The 18,015-nt window shown below is 39.1% G+C and overlaps 1 protein-coding gene across 1 annotated transcript in view; it reads left to right on the top strand.

Moving 5' to 3' along the window:
• GUCY1A2 (guanylate cyclase 1 soluble subunit alpha 2) overlaps positions 1–18,015 on the top strand; it is a 162,888-nt gene that overhangs the window by 16,160 nt on the left and 128,713 nt on the right. Inside the window, exon 2 of the mRNA XM_075198820.1 lies at positions 3,687–3,748. Within this exon, the coding sequence (XP_075054921.1) occupies positions 3,687–3,748 (62 nt within the window). The remainder of the gene's footprint in view (positions 1–3,686; positions 3,749–18,015) is intronic.

The raw sequence follows: 18,015 nt of genomic DNA, 5'->3' as shown, positions 1-18,015 counted from the left end.
ATTTGCAAATTAGAGTTCATATCTGACAGTGTTCATAACTGAACTCTGTTCAATGCAGAAGTGCCAGTACTTACACATTTCTATAGCAAATAAAGTAAGAGCGACAGAGTTGTTTGGGGAACCCTGATTCAAGTCTCATATCAGTAACTGTTTAGTTACTATAAGATCCATTACGAAAAAGAAAAACGTTAACTACAACATAAACTGCCTGAGTAAAGTATGCATGTTCAATTTCTGTATTTGGAGGAGGTAAACAATACATTTCTGTGATAATTACATATTAGGACAGTTCACTCTGAAAGAGTAAAAAAAAAGTATATCATTTTTCTCTTTTCTCTATTTAATGCCCAGAAAATAACAATATATCTATTTCAAAGGAAACAACTCTGTGGGACAAACAAAAACAAGTGGGAAATTAACGTTGACAAAAATAAATAAACAATACTTTAGGGCAGCACGGTGCCGTAGTGGTTAGCACTTCTGCCTTACAGCACTGGGGTCATGAGTTCAATTCCCGACCATGGCCTTATCTGTGAGGAGTTTGTATGTTCTCCCCGTGTTTCCTCCGGGTGCTCTGGTTTCCTTCCACACTCCAAAAACATAGTGGTAGGTTAATTGGCTGCTAACAAATTGACCCTAGTGTGTGTGTGTGTGTGAATTTAGACTGTAAGCTCCAATGGGGCAGGGACTGATGTGAGTGAGTTCTCTGTACAGCACTGTGGAATTCGTGGCGCTATATAAATAAATGGTGATGATGATGATTTTAAAAGTTATCCAGCTAAGGTCACTCAGCTGAAAAGAATAGTAAAGAAATAGTAATGTACAAATAAATTCTGGTCTTTGAGATGCACACCACCTCCACGGCTAAAGTGGTTTATCTTATAAAAATCTAAACACCCTTTATCCAAAAACAGAGCCACTGTTTGGGAAAAAAATGTGCATCTGTAAAAGTTGACATTTTGCAATAAGCCTTATCTTTTTTTTTTCTTTCCAATCTTGCACAAATATAAGTTATTGTGGTTTATTTTCTAAGGCTGGAGGCAGCAACCAGCAGTACTTAATGCTCTGTTTGAAAGCGGAATCCTAGATGCTGTACATCCATGACACATAGCGCAGAGAAGAATAGATGCAATTTGTCAGCTAAACAATCCCCCTAATCTCCCAGCAGAGATGCTTTCTTTCTTAGAAAAGGTTAGACATTCCCACTCTCCAGTGATGTGCATAGACAAAGCTGGGAGCCTTTTCTCTCCCCCTCCTACCATTTATCAAGGTGTAAAACATGCAGCATTAACCGTAAAAGAAGATCAAGAGATCAGCGCTTAGCGGTGCCCTTTCGTAAATAGAAGTGTGTATTTTTGTCCATTTTTTTTAAACAGTCTGCTAATATCAACAGATACTCCGTTATTGTATAATAATAGCATTAGAAGATAATATCATCAGTGAATGCTAGTATAACAGATGGCAGATTTCAACCAGTGATTACTGTACTGTAGTGTCTTCTTTTTTAACATAGAGAGTTTATTGGTCAATCACTTCAGTTCAGCTGATCTGTGCAGAGTGTTTGCTTTAACAAAGATAAGCCATGTATTAAGCATCGGTTTCGGCAAGTCGCCAGATATCGGATAGAGGAAGTTTAAAACGGCAATCGCTTTCAAGGCAATTTTTGCCGGGCGGTATCTGGCAACTTGCAGAAACCGATGCTTAATACATTTACCCCCAAGATTAGAAAACATTTCCAGGTAATGCCTTTTTCATGGGAGTCCTTTATGTTAGCACCCCACCCAGTGGGTTTTTGGAGTGTGCCACAGCCTTGCCTCCTGTTTTAGGTAGCCTGTTGTATGCCTGTCTGGACTCATCAGTGCAGGATAGGTTTTCTGCTTAGCATGTAAAGTGTATAGATTCAGACACATTAAAGAAGTTGGGGTATTTTAGAAATCTCCCTATCTTGGACAAAATGTAGTAAATCCAATATTCTCCTGGATAAGACCATAAACATGAAAGCCCTTTGACTCAATGTCCCACACACTGGGGTATATTTACTAAACTGCGGGTTTGAAAAAGTAGAGATGTTGCCTATAGCAACCAATCAGATTACAGCTATCATCTATTTAGTACATTCTACAAAATGACAGCTTAAATCTGATTGGTTGCTATAGGCAACATCTCCACTCTTCTTATTTGACCTCATCTGTATATGATAGGTTGTTCTGCTCAGCACTAAGCACTTCCAAATCTTTTAAATAAAATATAATAAAAATACAATATAATATATAATTGCAATGCGACAGATTTTTTTTTTTTTGATTGTAGCGTGCTCAGTTCACAAAGGTTCAAAACTTTGAAACATTATAGGATTATACAACTCATGCATTTTGGATTTTTATGCAGCAGTCGTATTGCTTGTCACATAGATTTGGTGATAGCTGTATATTTTTCAGGTTATCTTTGTTCATTGATTGCCTTTTATTTAAAGTGCACCAGTTACCTACACAAAGTCTTATGAATATTGGCTAAATCTACAATATGGCCGTATTAGTGATGTCACTGGTTCATAGTATGTAGATATTGTGCATTGCAATGACTAGTAGAAGTACAAAAAATAGTCTATCACCTTTGAAAATCTTTACGTTCGGGGCTATTTATGTTGTACACTAACATAGTTGTACAAATCAGTTTCCATTGAACTATTTTTGATGCCGTGGAGAGATTCCACTTTCTAATAGCACATTCTGTCATTGCTGTCTATTAAGATGCTTAGATAATAATTGCACAATTAACCTCTGTAATTGATAAGAAGGTCCTGAACCAGGGCATCATCATAAGAAAAAAAATGTCTTCTTAATTTGCTGTTTTTTTTAATTAACTGAGCTAAACATTACAATGTATTGATTTATACAAAATACCTTGAACGATGTAATATGTAAATTATTTGCCTAAACCTTCTACTATTGTAGTTAAATCAGTTAGAATTTGATAGATTTGTATACTTGGAATTGTATGTTGCTTATGTTTAGTAGGTACTTGTGGAATAATATGAAACTCATGATAACCCTTCCCACTTTATTAGCTCCCATCTAAATCAGTTTGACTGTTGCCCTAACCCTTATATTTATAATTAATTCTACTTAGACACCGTCCCTTCATTCGTTCAGCAGGATCTTGAGCTCCAGAAGCCTTTAGAGGGCATTATCACAAAACTACCTGCTATGGCTGGCACTGCACTGGATAACACAGTACTGATTATTCCCTAAACAAACATCATTTGATATTAGAAAACATTCCAGTCTGGCCCCTGTTCTATAAATCTCATTTGCTCTGTAATATGACTGTAAATCTAACCCAGCTTTCTTCTTCATTGAAACCCACGTCTATCCTTTTTTTGTTTGGTCACACAACACATCCATCACCCTTATTGTAAACTGGATATGACTTAATCAGGTCAGGATCATACACAGCCTTCAACATTCCCACATAAATAAATCAGCTGCTATCAGACCTCATACTCGGTTCATTATCGGACTAGAAACCAAATAGGCTGAAAAAGAGAATATTATTTAAAATACTAAATCACAGGTTACAGACGACACATCAGAAATACTTCAGCTATTTTCCATTGCTGGCAAATGAATGCGGAGATTCGTTTTCTTGTGCATAGAGTAAGAGCTTGTTCTGTTTTTATCCTACAGCCCCAGACTATTCAACAGACGCTACAGAGAACATTGCAGTATTATGAGCATCAAGTCATTGGGTAAGGACAAACTCCATAGAATATTAATTACGGTACTAACCACTCAAGTAGATCATTTTGTTCTGGGTACTGGTGAATGTGTAATATTAATATTTTCTCTTATAGGACAAAAGCTTATACACATAGCAGTGATTGCAACATGTCATTGATCGCTTTCCTGTATTCTTTTCTATTCCATTAAGTAAACAGGAAATGAAATTATTTTTTCTCATAAAATAATGTCAACGCACTGTCATATACGATAATATAGTATATTGAAGTCAAAGGAGAACAAATGACCAAGATGTTTTTTGGCAGGTAAAGGGGTAACATTCAGTTGCTGCTCCTTGGGTTCCACAAAATAATTGTTTATTCATCTCATCTCACACTCCCTCTAACCAGATGCCCTCATGACAACAACACAAGGCTTCCCACTCATCAACATCATCAGCGTTTATTTATAAGGCGCAACAAATTCCATAGGACCAGACAGTTGGCATACAAATATATTAATATAATTAAGCATAATAAAAAATATGTGAATATTCACACAAATAAGGAAAATAACCAACATGTGGTACAAGTACAAGTATGAGCCTTGTCTGAGCAATTACATAAGAGTGAAAAAACAGCATAGCACAAAATTTCATTATAAGACATAGCGGGGACATACAAGGTAGACAAAGAGTGTAAGGACGAGAGGCATAGGATGGAGAGGACCCTGCCCATGAGAGCTTACATTCTATAGGGAGGGGGTAATGACAGACAGTAGGAGCAAATGGGCACGTTACCATGCTGTTGATTGCCCAGAAGCTTTAGTGTATGTAATAAGTTACAAGTTCTCTCTCTCTCCCTCTCACTCCCCCTTCTCCCTCTCTCTTTCCCCTTCTACCTTTCTCTCTCTCCCCTTCTACCCCATCTTTCTCTCTCTCCTCCCTCTTTCCCCTTCTTCTCTCTCTCTCTCTCCTGCCCCTTCTCCCTCTCTCTCTGTCTGTTTCTCTCCCTCTCCCTCTCTCTATCTCTCTCTCTCTCTCTCTCTCTCTTTCTCTCCCCTCCTCCATATTTCTGTCTCTCTCCCCTTTTTCTCTCTCTCTCTCTCTCCTGCCCCTTCTCCCTCTCTCTCTGTCTGTTTCTCTCCCTCTCCCTCTCCCTCTCTCTATCTCTCTCTCTCTCTCTCTCCCCTCCTCCATGTTTCTGTCTCTCTCCCCTTTTTCTCTCTCTCTCTCTCTGCCTTTGTCTTCCTCCCTCCCTCTCTCTCTCTGAATCTCTCTCCCCTTCAACCCTCCCCCTCTCTCTCTCCCCTTCTCCTTCTCTCTCTCCCCTTCACCCTCCCTCTCTCCCCTTCACCCTCCCTCTATCTCTCACCCCCCTCTCTCTCTCTCTCGCACCTTCTCCCCTCTCTTTCTCTCTCCCTCCCCTTTCCTCTCTCTCTCCCCCCTTCTCCCTCTCTCTCTCTCTCCCCTTCTTCTCTCTCTCCCTTCTCTCCTCTCTCTCTCCCCCCCTCTCTCTCCCCTTCTCCCCTCTCTCTCCCCCCTTCTCTCTCTCTCTCACTCTACCCATCTCCTCTCTCTCCATTCTCTCCTCTCTCTCTCTCTCTCTCTCTCTCTCCCCCTTCTCCTCTCTCTCTCTCTCTCATGCCTATGCAGCCTATGCTTTTACATCAGTTGGAGACCGTGGTGACATCATCATTGTCATTTTGCAAATTCATCATAGCTGCAGGTATTACTGTCCTTATTGACAGGTTTTAAAAACTGTTTATAAATACAGTTTATAAACAGTACATATTTATAAACCTGGAAGTGTAAAATTACAAAAGTGAAGCATAAAGTCTAAAGTTAACAGAAGGATAGAAAAAGTGACACACGCCCAAAATGTCTACTAAATGTAAGTATTCCTAAGTGTGAAGAGCATATACATATATATATATATATATATATATATACCACATGTCTAGCATTGAATGTGCACACTCGCAAAACAGCCAAAATCTCCAGCATGCTACATCAAGAAACCATTAGTTTATCCTTTGTATGAGGTCCGTTTGTATGATGTATGTGTATTTTGTTTTTCTGTGTGTTTTTCTTTTAAATTCTAATTTTTTTTATAATGCTTTTCATGACAGCCACATTTGTAACTGACCTTAATATTTTTATATTTTGTCCATGTTGATATCACAAGGGATCAGGATCTGAGTGTAATGTGACAATGTAAACAGATTATCGGATAGAAACGATGCTGCAGAATTCTTTCACTACCAGAGGGTGAATTAATTTCATCTTGGGCTCCCACAATATTACCCCCTTACTACATGTGTGACATGATTGCCACATTCACTGACTCGACAAGTGAGAGGACAACTAGTCCATTCACCTCCAGAAGATGAACCAAGTTCACTGTGAGATTTCTACCAAGTGCACAGACAAGTTCATAACCGTGAGACAGAGTCTGGAATGTGTTGCTGCACTTGTGGTTCATTACAACCAGAAAAGTAAGATTAGATGACCATAAGGTCATCTTCTCAGTTCTGGAGGGTGAACAAAATACAGCTTCAGTTTTGAAAGCAGCCACAATCAGTTGGTCACAGGAAGAAGACTAAATACATAACGTATCTTACATCCGTAACTACCTGGAAGAGATATGATCATTGCAGGGAAAGGGAAAAAAGGGATTTTTACCTTCAGATGAGTGTTTATTGACTTGTATGTTTCTTGATTCATTGAGAACAAGAAAAGCTACTTCAGTTTGTATAAAATAGCTATTTTTTCAGCTTTTTAACATTGGTGATATCAGCTGTTTGTTAGTAAATCAGACCTGATTTCTCAGGTGGTCCACCTTCAATGCAAGCTGTAAAATCAGTTTGTGTAGCAACATTCAATTTAATAAAAGCTCTTAATCCAGTATGTTCTGGTGAGTGAAGGTGCGCTGATACGGCTGAGGGAGTCCGCCTCTCTGTGTTCTCTACCGTTTCGTCTCACAAACTTATAAATATACAGGCACAAGAGACTTCTTGTTCAAAATTCTATTGTTGTTATAAAGTGTTGCAGAGTATGCTGGTATTATATAATTAAATGTTAACCATAATAATTGCTAAAATATATTTATGTTAAAATACTTTTTTAAGAAAGACCATAATTATTGAATACTTTACTAGTGCCATATAATTGGTTATTTATGATATTATTTAATGTTTACACTTATTACCATTATGCAACAAAGGTAACAATTTTAGATACTGTTGTTTTTATGCAACCGATACATTCTTGTAACTATTACACTAAAAATGGTTGGGTGCCTCTAATATTCAGGCAGCAATACATTCTGTTATATATTTTTATTTATTTACACAGATAAACCTTAAAACCCGAGCGCTGTACAGACTTTTCATATATAAAGTTATCAGCTTACTCCTGCTTGAACAGCCGGCTTTTGTCCGATAATCTGGAAAAATCTTTCAATAATTTGTTTTGTTTTTTCACTGCTATCAGAATATAGACTTTTTTAGTAAACATACCCCCTGGTATTTGTGTTATTTATAATTACAGATTTAAGTTATGCATGCTTTGTTAATAGCCATATAGAACTTTTGTTGACTTATTCCTTAAATATCCTTTCTGTTAATGTTGACGGCATTTTTGGTATTTTGGGTAAACTTATTTCCATACTGAAGGGGGGTATTCAATTCCCCCCAAACTCTCGCCACTTTAAAGCTATTACTGTTATTAGGGTAAGCTTAACCCTGCTCAGGGAGCTGCGAACAAAAAGCTGGCATTAAAACTACCGTAATAACGGCAATAGTGCACAGGCCGCGTTACTTTCTTAAGTAACGAGGCCAATTGAATTCCCCCCTAAGAGAAGTACACCAATTGATGTTTTGGGAAAGCATAAAGTTGAAATGAATAATGCAGACGTATAAGTCATGCGTTCTTTGGTAAAATAGCAGACAAAATAAACATATAGGGCCTGATTCGCCAAGATACATATTCTGAGCGCAACCCGCTTTCAGTATTATATGCATGTTTTTAGGCTCTGCGTACTCACGAATTCAGAAAAGCATGGATCTAAGATACGTGTGCTGTTGAATTCAAGTGTAGGTCTGCTGTGCTCTACTGCACAAGACGCTGCAGGATACGTCCAATCCCCGTGTGGATTATAAATTCGCAAAACAACGCACGCAAAGGAAAATTAAAAAAATGATAGAATTAATGTCACATGGTAATAATAAAAGCATTAATGATAAGACAGTTACAAAAAAAATATTTAAAAAAAAATAAAAAAAAAAAATCCCCAAGAAATACATTTATTAGAATGTTGTTAATGTCTACTGGACATAAAATCATTTTTGACAGTTGCTCCTGATTGCAAACACATGTTTGAGCATGCATACGAGACTGTCATCATTACTGATCAGGGCTTAGACTAGCCCCGTCGTCACTGGTGCAAGTGAGTAACTTTGATGTGTATAGGGCTTGATTTGCGTTTGGCACGCCCATAATGTACATTGACTACAGCAAAACGCCCCTTCCCCGCTCAATTCACTCCCCGAATGTACGTTGTAATAAGCGTCCTTTGCGCTTGCAGGCGCACGGGACAGGACTGCGTTCATGGACATTTTTGACGATATGTGCGCAGAGTGATTTTGTGGGCGGTACGCACAGAATCGGCAAATACATACCTTGATAATTCCGGCCCATAATTTGTGCTGAAAATAAAATAAGAACAACTGTATAATAATTTATCCTTTTGTACTTAAAGATGATCATATTTCAATTTCTCATAAATTGCTAAATTAAACTACTGTGTCTGTTGGTCATTCAGGACATATTAATTACTTAAGTGCATATATCTGCCAAACACGGCTTTGATGTGTAATAATTAAATTCTGACTCATTATCCTCTTCTTTTTTTTTTCTTTTTTCTTTTTTACATACTTTTTTGACACACAATGTGTTGCAGATAGCGATGAACAGAACAATCCCTTACGCTTTAGAATTTCCCAAGTTTGGTCATTTTTGGAGTCCTGAATAAGCAACATATCAAATTGCAGAAAATTTGTTCATAGAAAATGATTTATATAGACACTGTGATGGGGGCTTGACACTGGGCGCTTCCTATTGCAGTCATAGCAGAGAGTGATTAGCTGTAAAAGTAGAAAATGGTGTCGGGGGAAAGGGTACCTCTATTCCCATTATTAGCATCCCCTGTTTCTCTTACAGTTCAGGATGAAGCACACAGTGATTAGCCTATATGTCACCATGTGCTTCATCATGTAGTTAATACATGGGAATTGCAGACACTGGAGTTGGAGGTAAACCTGCCTGGTGACCCAGCAAAGAGAGAAACTTACCTCTGCTGCTACCAGAAGTAATCCTGCATCTAGGAGAAGGTTCTTGCAGACATAAGCATTTATCATCAGTTTGACCTTGCTGTTGAATATCTCAAAGGACTGCACTTTTTGAACTGTAAATGGTAGGGAATTCCAAAGTGTAAGAACAGCATGCTGAAAAGTGCAGGTTCCCAATGCTTTTATAGAAATATTTGTTCCTGTTTAGAAATGACCACAAGTAAGTGTTACAATTCAGTTCCAAAAACTAGATCTTTGCAATGACAGCCGTTGAGCTACTAGTATGATGAAAACATAAAAACGATTTACCTGGACACAATGCAAGTTAAACACAGACCAGGTAAGCCTTGGTAAAAAAAACAAAACATCTGGGTGTGGAAGGATAACAAGTAAATGGTAATGAAAACAATACAGCAGGTACAGATAATCTAGCTAGACAAAGATTAACAGCGAGGGCCAGGAATTCACAGGAACTGTAAGTTTGCAGTATGTTCAAGCATAAAACAGATATCAGGCTAATATCCTGGTGACTGGGTACAAGTGAGTAGTAAGTGGTTACTGAACAGCAGGTACAGACAAGACCAAGGATTTCACAGGAACAGAATGTAGCAATACAGGCATAAATAATTAGTGACACAGGTGGGGCATTTATTAAGGAGCAGAAGATTAACTCCTGCTAGTGAGGGAAAATGCAATAGAACAATAGCAGCACCTCTGGTAAGCCAAAGGTACTGCAGGCGTTATACTATAAACAGTCCAACTTTAGTCCAGCAGACAGGAACTGCAGAGGCAAAGCAGCATTCTGACCGCAAGAAAATGGAAATTATGTAACTCCTACAGTGCTTTAAAATATGATATAATTTGTTACTGAGTTGTCCTGTGACCACATAAAGGACTAATATTTATTTTTTTTACAGGAGGGGTAGCTTATTGCTTTTGATACATAAGCCTCGAATTGAAGCAAAAGATGCTAATTGTAGAAGGTGATCCTCATATCCAAGAATGTCTTCACTGAAAGTTAAAAATTCCAATAAAGACAGTTGACATCACTGCTCATAAAATCTAAAACTATATTTTACAAGAGTGGCATCACTACTCTCCAAATACAAGTGATAATGTACTGTAATTGGCATATATTCCTGCCAGATGCGTACTATATCGTATTACTCTCTTGATAAACATCACCCAGAATACATTTTATTTAAATGTAAATACTCCACTGTTCTATTCTTGGCTGGTCTTTTGAATCAGGTTCTACTGGAATGGAATAATTCTAACCAAAACAGAATCAAGCTGAGACTCATTAGTAGGATTTTTGTAGCTAAAGTCATTTTTTTTTTTTTTTTTTTACAATTTGCATGCAAGCAAAAATACACAGATGGTACTCGCTGTGCAAATGATCAGAGGGTTAAAAAGCTTATATATTTTATTGTAAATTTTATTAAATCCTCATGAATGGGAAAATTGTATTGATTTGTACACTCAGTGACCTACCAAATTAAGTTAAGTCTGTGCAGTCTACTTACTGCATTGAGCTGTAATCTTTTTATGCGGAAAGAAGCAAGGAGAGTTAAAGCCCACTGGAGATAAATTGACAAACCTTTACAAGCAAAGATTCATTTAGAGAGATGAATGAGAAAATAAAGGATCACAGAAGGGTAAAAACATTAATTTTCACATTCATTCGGTTTGACTAGAACGGGATTGATGTACAATATTTGTCTGACCTCTCAAGCACTCAAGATTCGATTTATCCTTTCATTTACTTGAATTATAGTGTATAAGTGCTCTCCAACTTTTTTATGTGCACAGTTTTTTGTAAGGTAGATTAAATTGCGGAAAGGGTCACTTTGGAACCGCAAAACATCTTGGTCTGTATGTTAAGGAATTTAGACTGTAAGCTCCAATGGGGCAGGGGCTGATGTGAGTGAGTTCTCTGTACAGCGCTGCAGAATTAATGACTCTATATAAATAGCTGCTGATGATGATGATAAGAAGACACAACACCTCTGTTTTGCAGATACACAGTATACAGTTACAGTACACAGGTGCATGTGTTTTGGGAAGAGTGTCCATGATGTTGTATCCAGTCCATGATAGGACTGCACATGCGGTCTATCAATGTCTCTCATGCCCTGCATACTATCCCTTTTGGGCCACCCATTTAAATAACTACTTTTAAGAGAAATTGTTGTAAAATACTACTTGCTGGAGCCTCATTTATGTCATGAAAAGAAGGGAACATCGGAGCTGGCTTTATTTTAAGTGTCGCAATTGAATCTTCTAATTACATTGGTCTGTGTGCAAACACATTATAAGAACGTTATACAATAATTAATTGTAAAACTATCAAATTCCCTTTATATACATTTTTCATATTGCCACGTCTAAATTTACATACCGCCACTTCTAAGGATGTGTAAACAGTAAGTTGCTATGTAGAGTTATAAAGTCTTATCCACTAAGCTGGCAACTGAAGCTAACTGTACAGTCTATACCAAATGAAATTTCAAATATCTAGTTCTGTAACACAAAATCTCTTTTGTTGCATTTGTTTCCAGTATGAACAGAAAAAGCCTTAACAGCGCTAATATTCAATAAATGTAAACAAGCCACTAGCTCACTATGGCAGAATAAAGTACTACAAATCGGGAATGGTAAATCCAATTGGTAAGAACTATTTTTATTTCATCTCCTAATATCAATGGCATGTGACCATTATGATCGACGTGAAAGGCTGCCAATCATCTGCCGGTGCCGGCAGCTACTTATTCATTTAGTGAGGATCAGTAAGCCGTGATTATGCTATATGACATTTGACATCAGTGATTTGCTCTGGATGGTTCGTTCCTTTGAAGACGACAACGTTCACTGTATTTTTTTCTATTTGTGATCCATCTCCCTTGTTCCGGAACAAAATTATTATGGGACTACTTTTTAATTCTTAATTTTTTATAGATTATATTAGTCGATATTAGTTGTTTGTATTTTAGTCACTTGAGTGATTTATGCATTTATGTGATCTCTTTTTAAATTTTTTATTAAACAATTGGATTTACCATTCCCAATTTGTACTACTTTATTCTGCCGTAGTGAGCTAGTACCTTGTTTACATTTATTGAATATTAGCGCTTTTAAGGCTTTTTAACATAGTAACATAGTTGATGAGGTTTAAAAAAGTAACCAGTCCATCAAGTTCAACCTATTTTGGATCTCCTGCGATCCTGCACTTATATTTGAATTGAGTAAGCAACCGCTAATCTGTTTCAATTGTGAAAATCCCCCCAGACCCAATATTGCAGTCCTATGTTTTCCCTATATCCAGTACTTTCCTTCATTTTAATTAACGGTCGTATCCATGGATACACTTTTCCACTAAAAATTTGTCTAACCCTTTCTTAAACATAGCTATTGAATCTGCCATCACAACCTTCCCTGGCAATGAATTCCATAATTTGACTGCCCTTACGGTAAAGAACCCCTTCCTTTTTCTGTTCATTTTTTTCATTTGAGGGTTTTGCATCAACCCTTTATTTTATACAGCTGCTCTTATTAGTCTGCAGCTCCACAATTAGCTCAGCGCAGAACCCTTTTCTATATTTGGTTCCAGTATGAAGCATCTTTTAGTGGCTAGCACACATTCATTAAGGAACATCCTGATTCATCATGCTGCACACTTGAGAAAGAGTAATAATCTTCATCGCTATAGTTATTGCTATCTTGACAGGATAAGCCATGCGCTTACCTCTAAAAACCGGTACAATTTCACAAAAAACGTACCTGACAGCACAAAGAGTAAAATGTTAAGCTTTGTAAATTACTCTCTATGGGACGTAGGCATGGTAAGTCTCAGTACCTGTCTTGCAGTTTATTCCCTCTGAGTCATATCCATTATCAAAGGTCAGATGTGGTGGTTTTGTTAATAAAAAAAATGCCATGGTGTGTAGTGGAGATAAAGAATGTTAAGGTTACAGCTCTTTGTGGGAACTTATTATACACAAACAGTTTTTTTTTTTCTTTAACTTTTAAGGATAAATTACATAACAAAACACATGGGGGTAGATGTATCAAACCAAAGGAAAAGCGGAGATGTTGCCAATAGCAACTACTCAAATTCTAGCTATAATTGTCTAGAATGTACTAGATAAATGATAGATAGAATCGGATTGTTTGCTATGGGCAACACCTCCGTTTTTCCTTTTTCAAAGGTTTGATACATCAACTCCAAGATATCCTGCCACAGACATTAAAATTCTCGATTTTCGGTCAGATTGCTATAACAGATCTCTATCCAGTTTCATCACATACGTGTGGGATTGATTGAGCACATCTGGGGGTAAATGTATCAATCTGCGGTTTTTGCAGGTCACCAATTATCGGTGACTATGCAAGACAGATTTAAAATGGCAATGTCTTTAAATGCAAGTTTTGCCTTGAAAGACATTTAAAGTTCTTGTTTTAGCCAAATAAAACTGCCATGTTTTGACACCAATTTTAAGCTGCAAGAACGTGAGTTTATGGCGAAAGGATTTGTTATTACTTTGCCTGATACATGAAAGGGTCATGCTTGAGCATAATTATGTAAACTTGCAACTAAGTAAAGAGTTAACTCTTATTGCTTCAGGTCAGTTTCTCCAGGACAGCTGAGAATTGCTCAGGCTACCTTGACTATGTCTTTTTGATAAATCCCAGTGAAAAGAAGGGTTTTCTTTATAGCTATGTTAAAAAATTCCTACTCATTGACACAATTGGAGTGTTGATAATTTTGCTGCTTAATCAGTATAAAACATGTCTACCGTGCAACGGCAGAAATAAGCAAAAGTGCAAATCAGTGAGTAAGACGATCCAAATGTGCAAGTAGGCAGTGCTTTAATGATAGTTAGTTTGTGCTTGTACCTCTTGCATTCTGGTCTCGCAGTACACAGTGTATTATCACAATGAAACTATGGTTAAGTTGAAATTACGTGATATTTATTGATTACAACAAACAAGGTAAGGATCCCAGTGACTGAAGGGCCAGGCACGATGGGTAACAAAAGTTCAGTATGAATATATATAAAAAAAACCTTTATACTAGCCAGGGTCAGGATTCGTGAGCTGCAGGATGGTCAGAACAGCCGTAGGTTAGGATTCCAGAAAGTCAGGAGAGTGGTCAGGATGAGCCAAAGTTAAAAGCCAGTTATAACAAGGTGAGTATTGCTAAATAGATAGGCACTGGAATACAGGAACTGGGAACCAGGAACTGCAAACCAAGCACTGCACCTGTAAGGACTTAGTGCAGACCTTTACAGTACACTTCTCTAAAAAAAAGCAGACATTTTTCTTTTTCTCATCCCAAACTAGAAGCTGAATGTTTCTCCTTTGATGGGATTTAGTTAGATGATCTTTCTTTTTTAGATATAGGTCTTCTGATCGGAGCTAAGCACATGGCTGCTTGAGGAGCTGGAACATCAGCGGATGCTGGAGCTGGCACTGGAGGTAATGTTGGTTCTGGTGAAGAGATATAAACTTCAACGGTATCAGAGAGTGGATTGTAAAGAGAGGGCGTTCCAAATTTTTTCGTCACTGCACTGCTGGTGTAATGAAGAATGGGATGACCGGATTCTATCAGTGGCATCGCCCACTTCAAAGCCTTCCCTTTAAAACCCATTAATATAGTTGCCACTTGATTACACTGCTTGGCATAATATGTAGGGTTGGAAGGCAACTGACTAAAACACTGCTGTGTAAGAGCAATAAATTGCTCCTACTCCCCATCAGAAGGCAGTGACCTTTGCAATTATAGCACATGAGTCCATGGCTGGGCACTCTAAAGACTTTGGCTGCGAGCTGAGCAGTCGGCAGTCACTTCAGAAACCTCGGGCTAGGCAGTCGCTTCAAAAAAAGACGACATGGCTGCCATCTCGATTGAACCTTCAGAGCAGGAGGACGCGATTGGACCCTCAGAGCAGGAAGACACAACTGTACCCTCAGAGCAGGAGGTCACAACTGTACCTTCAGAGCAGGAGGATATGACTGGACCCTCAGAGAATGAGGACATTACTGGACCCTCAGAGCAGGAGGACATGACTGGACCCTCAGAGCAGGATGACATTACTGGACCTCCAGAGCAGGATGACATGACTGGACCCTCAGAGCTGGATGACATGACTGGACTCTCAGAGCAGGAGGACAAGACTGGACCTCCAGAGCAGGATGACATTACTGAACCCTCAGCAGGAGTACATGACTGGACCCTCAGAGCAGGAGGACATTACTGGACCCTCAGTGCAGGTGGACATTACTGGACCCTCAGAGCAGGAGGACATGACTGGACCCTCAGAGCAGGAGGACACGACTGGACACTCAGAGCAGGATGACATGACTGGACCCTCAGAGCAGGAGGACATGACTGGACCCTCAGAGCAGGAGGACATGACTGGACCCTCAGAGCAGGAGGACACGACTGGACACTTAGAGCAGGAGGACACGACTGGACACTCAGAGCAGGAGAACATTACTGGACCCTCAGAGCAGGAGGACATGACTCAAACCTCAGAATTGGCGGTAATGTCAGGAATCTCGGAGCATGTGGCATGAACTAGCACCTTGGAGTATGAAGCAGGAACTGGCACCTCGGAGCACAAGGCAGTGGCTGTCACCTCAGAACAAAAGGCAGTAATAAAAGGTGGATTCAGCATAATCTTTATACTGGGATTCAAAATGGCTATAGGCTGTTCAGCAGGGTATCTCTTTTTTTGTGCAGACATGACAGTAGGATGTGTTCAGCACTAGCACAATAAAAACAAAGCTTGAGAGTTCCTTATGTGAAAGGGGACTGTAAGAAAGTTCTGCTGGACAGGAAGCTTTACACTGCTTCAGATGATTCTCCCCAGGTAGCTCATGTTCTGTAATAACTGCAGTCTGTGTTGTCCGCAAAGTTCCAGACAGGAATATGTTTCTGAGCAAGCACCACACTAAGCAACAGTTATGGAAAACCTTTTAGTAATTCAGGAAGCAGATACAAAACTTGGCCTAGCTGAGAGTGGAGTTGTAATATTTCGATCTGCAGAGTCTGTAGCATAGTGATGTCTAAAGAGCTGACACAGTTGTGGCCCCAGCAAGATCCATGAGGTTAGGCCGGATCATCCTGTCGTGGTTCTCTTGTGTCCATAGTGTATTATCACACTGTAACAATGTTTTAGGTGGAATAACGTGATATTTATTTATTACAACAAACAAGGTAAGGGTCTCAATGACTGAAGGGCCAGGCAAGACGGGTAACAGAAAGTCCAGTATCAATATATATAAACAAAGTCCTTTACACTTGCCAGGGTCAGGATTCCAGAGATGCAGGATGGTCAGAATATCCGTAGGTCATGGTTCTAAAAATTCAGGAGCGCAGTCAGTATGAGCCTGTGTGGAACTTACCTGCTCCACACTCCTGATCACAGCACTTACTTGTTTACTTCTTGCATAGTGCTGTGATCACGTGACTCCATGAAATTCCCTGGACTTTATAAGGTCCACTCTGTGCTTTCTTGTTTTCGGCTCCAAGTGAATTTCTCCCGGCCTAGTCTGACTACTTTTCCTTGATTAACCCTTGTGCTGCTTTCTTCAGTGTGTATCCGACCCGGCTTGTTCACTGACCTAATTTCTGGATTGTACTTGGCATTGCGCACCTCAGAGTGTATACAACTTGGCTTGGTATATTGATCACAACTTCTGTACCTGCTTGTGTTTATCCAGCCTGTGCATAGGAAAGGACTCTTCTCCTGATCTCGCTCTGGAAGATTCCCAGCCTTGTGGTGGTTCTTGGTGAAGTCTGGGGGGTATGTTAGACTCCGCGCCTCAGGAAGGCCTGCGCCAATCCTGATTGATAGTTGCCCTCAGTGACCATAACAGAGCCAAAATTAAAAGCCAGGTATAACAAGGTAAGTATTTCTAAATAGATAGGCACTGGAATACAGGAACTGGGAAACAGGAGCTGCAGACCAGAAACTGCAAACCAAGCACTGCACCTGTAAGTGCAGAAACGAGTCAGACCGTTACAGTGCACCCCTCTAAAAAAAAAGGAGATATCAGATGCTTTTTTCTTTTTGCTCTTCCCAAACTAGAAAGCTGAATGTTTCTTCTTTTCTGGGCTTTAGTTAGATGATCTTTCCTCCAAATTTATTCGCCATTGCACCGATATAGTACAGGTGCAGAAAGGAGTCAGACCATTACAGAGTGTGCAATACATTCAGAATAAATGTGCAAGTGTATTGGTCTTTGGAGTGACACAAAGAAAACACAATCATTCTAATTTATGCACAAGATCACAGAACACTGAACAAGATATTATTATTTTTTTGCTTTCTAAATGTCCCCAATGTGTATTGAGACTATTTAGTGTAGAGATTGCTGGTCCACCATCCAAGCAACAGAAAACATTGAAAAATAGATATATAAATAAACTCCAGTATGTAGATATCCTAACATTGCCTATTAGGTACTGAACGCATACCCCCAACAGGGGCGCACACAGGGGGGGCTTCTGGGTCTCCAGAAACCTCTCCCTCCGCTAACGAAGTGCCCCTTATAGCGGCACTGTACTATATAGCAGCCACGGCGCTGTCAAAGAAGCGTCCGCAGCGGTGCTGTATTGTATACAGCACCGCCGCGGATGCTTCTTTGACAGCGCCGTAGCTGCTGTATAGTACAGTGTTGCAGAAACTGAGCTGCTGCGGAACCCCCCCCTAAAAATCCTGCATGCGCCCCTACCCAACAGTCTCAATATTGCCTCAATGGAAGTAAGCATGGTGTGAACAGATATGGTCTTGAGTTAGGTGGATTTTCCAATAGGGAATTTAGTGAGGTATGCAGAAGGAATGAATTTGCTAATGTTGAAGAGAGATACAGAAGAACTCACTTCTCCAAGTCTCTAATAGATACATAGTGTTAAAGAATATATAAAGTAAATAGTTTT

The sequence above is a fragment of the Mixophyes fleayi genome, chromosome 2 (genome assembly GCF_038048845.1).
Source record: "Mixophyes fleayi isolate aMixFle1 chromosome 2, aMixFle1.hap1, whole genome shotgun sequence".
Classification (NCBI taxonomy): domain Eukaryota; kingdom Metazoa; phylum Chordata; class Amphibia; order Anura; family Limnodynastidae; genus Mixophyes; species Mixophyes fleayi.
Note: the sequence above shows the minus strand (reverse complement) of the source record. Positions and strands in the feature narration are given on the sequence as shown.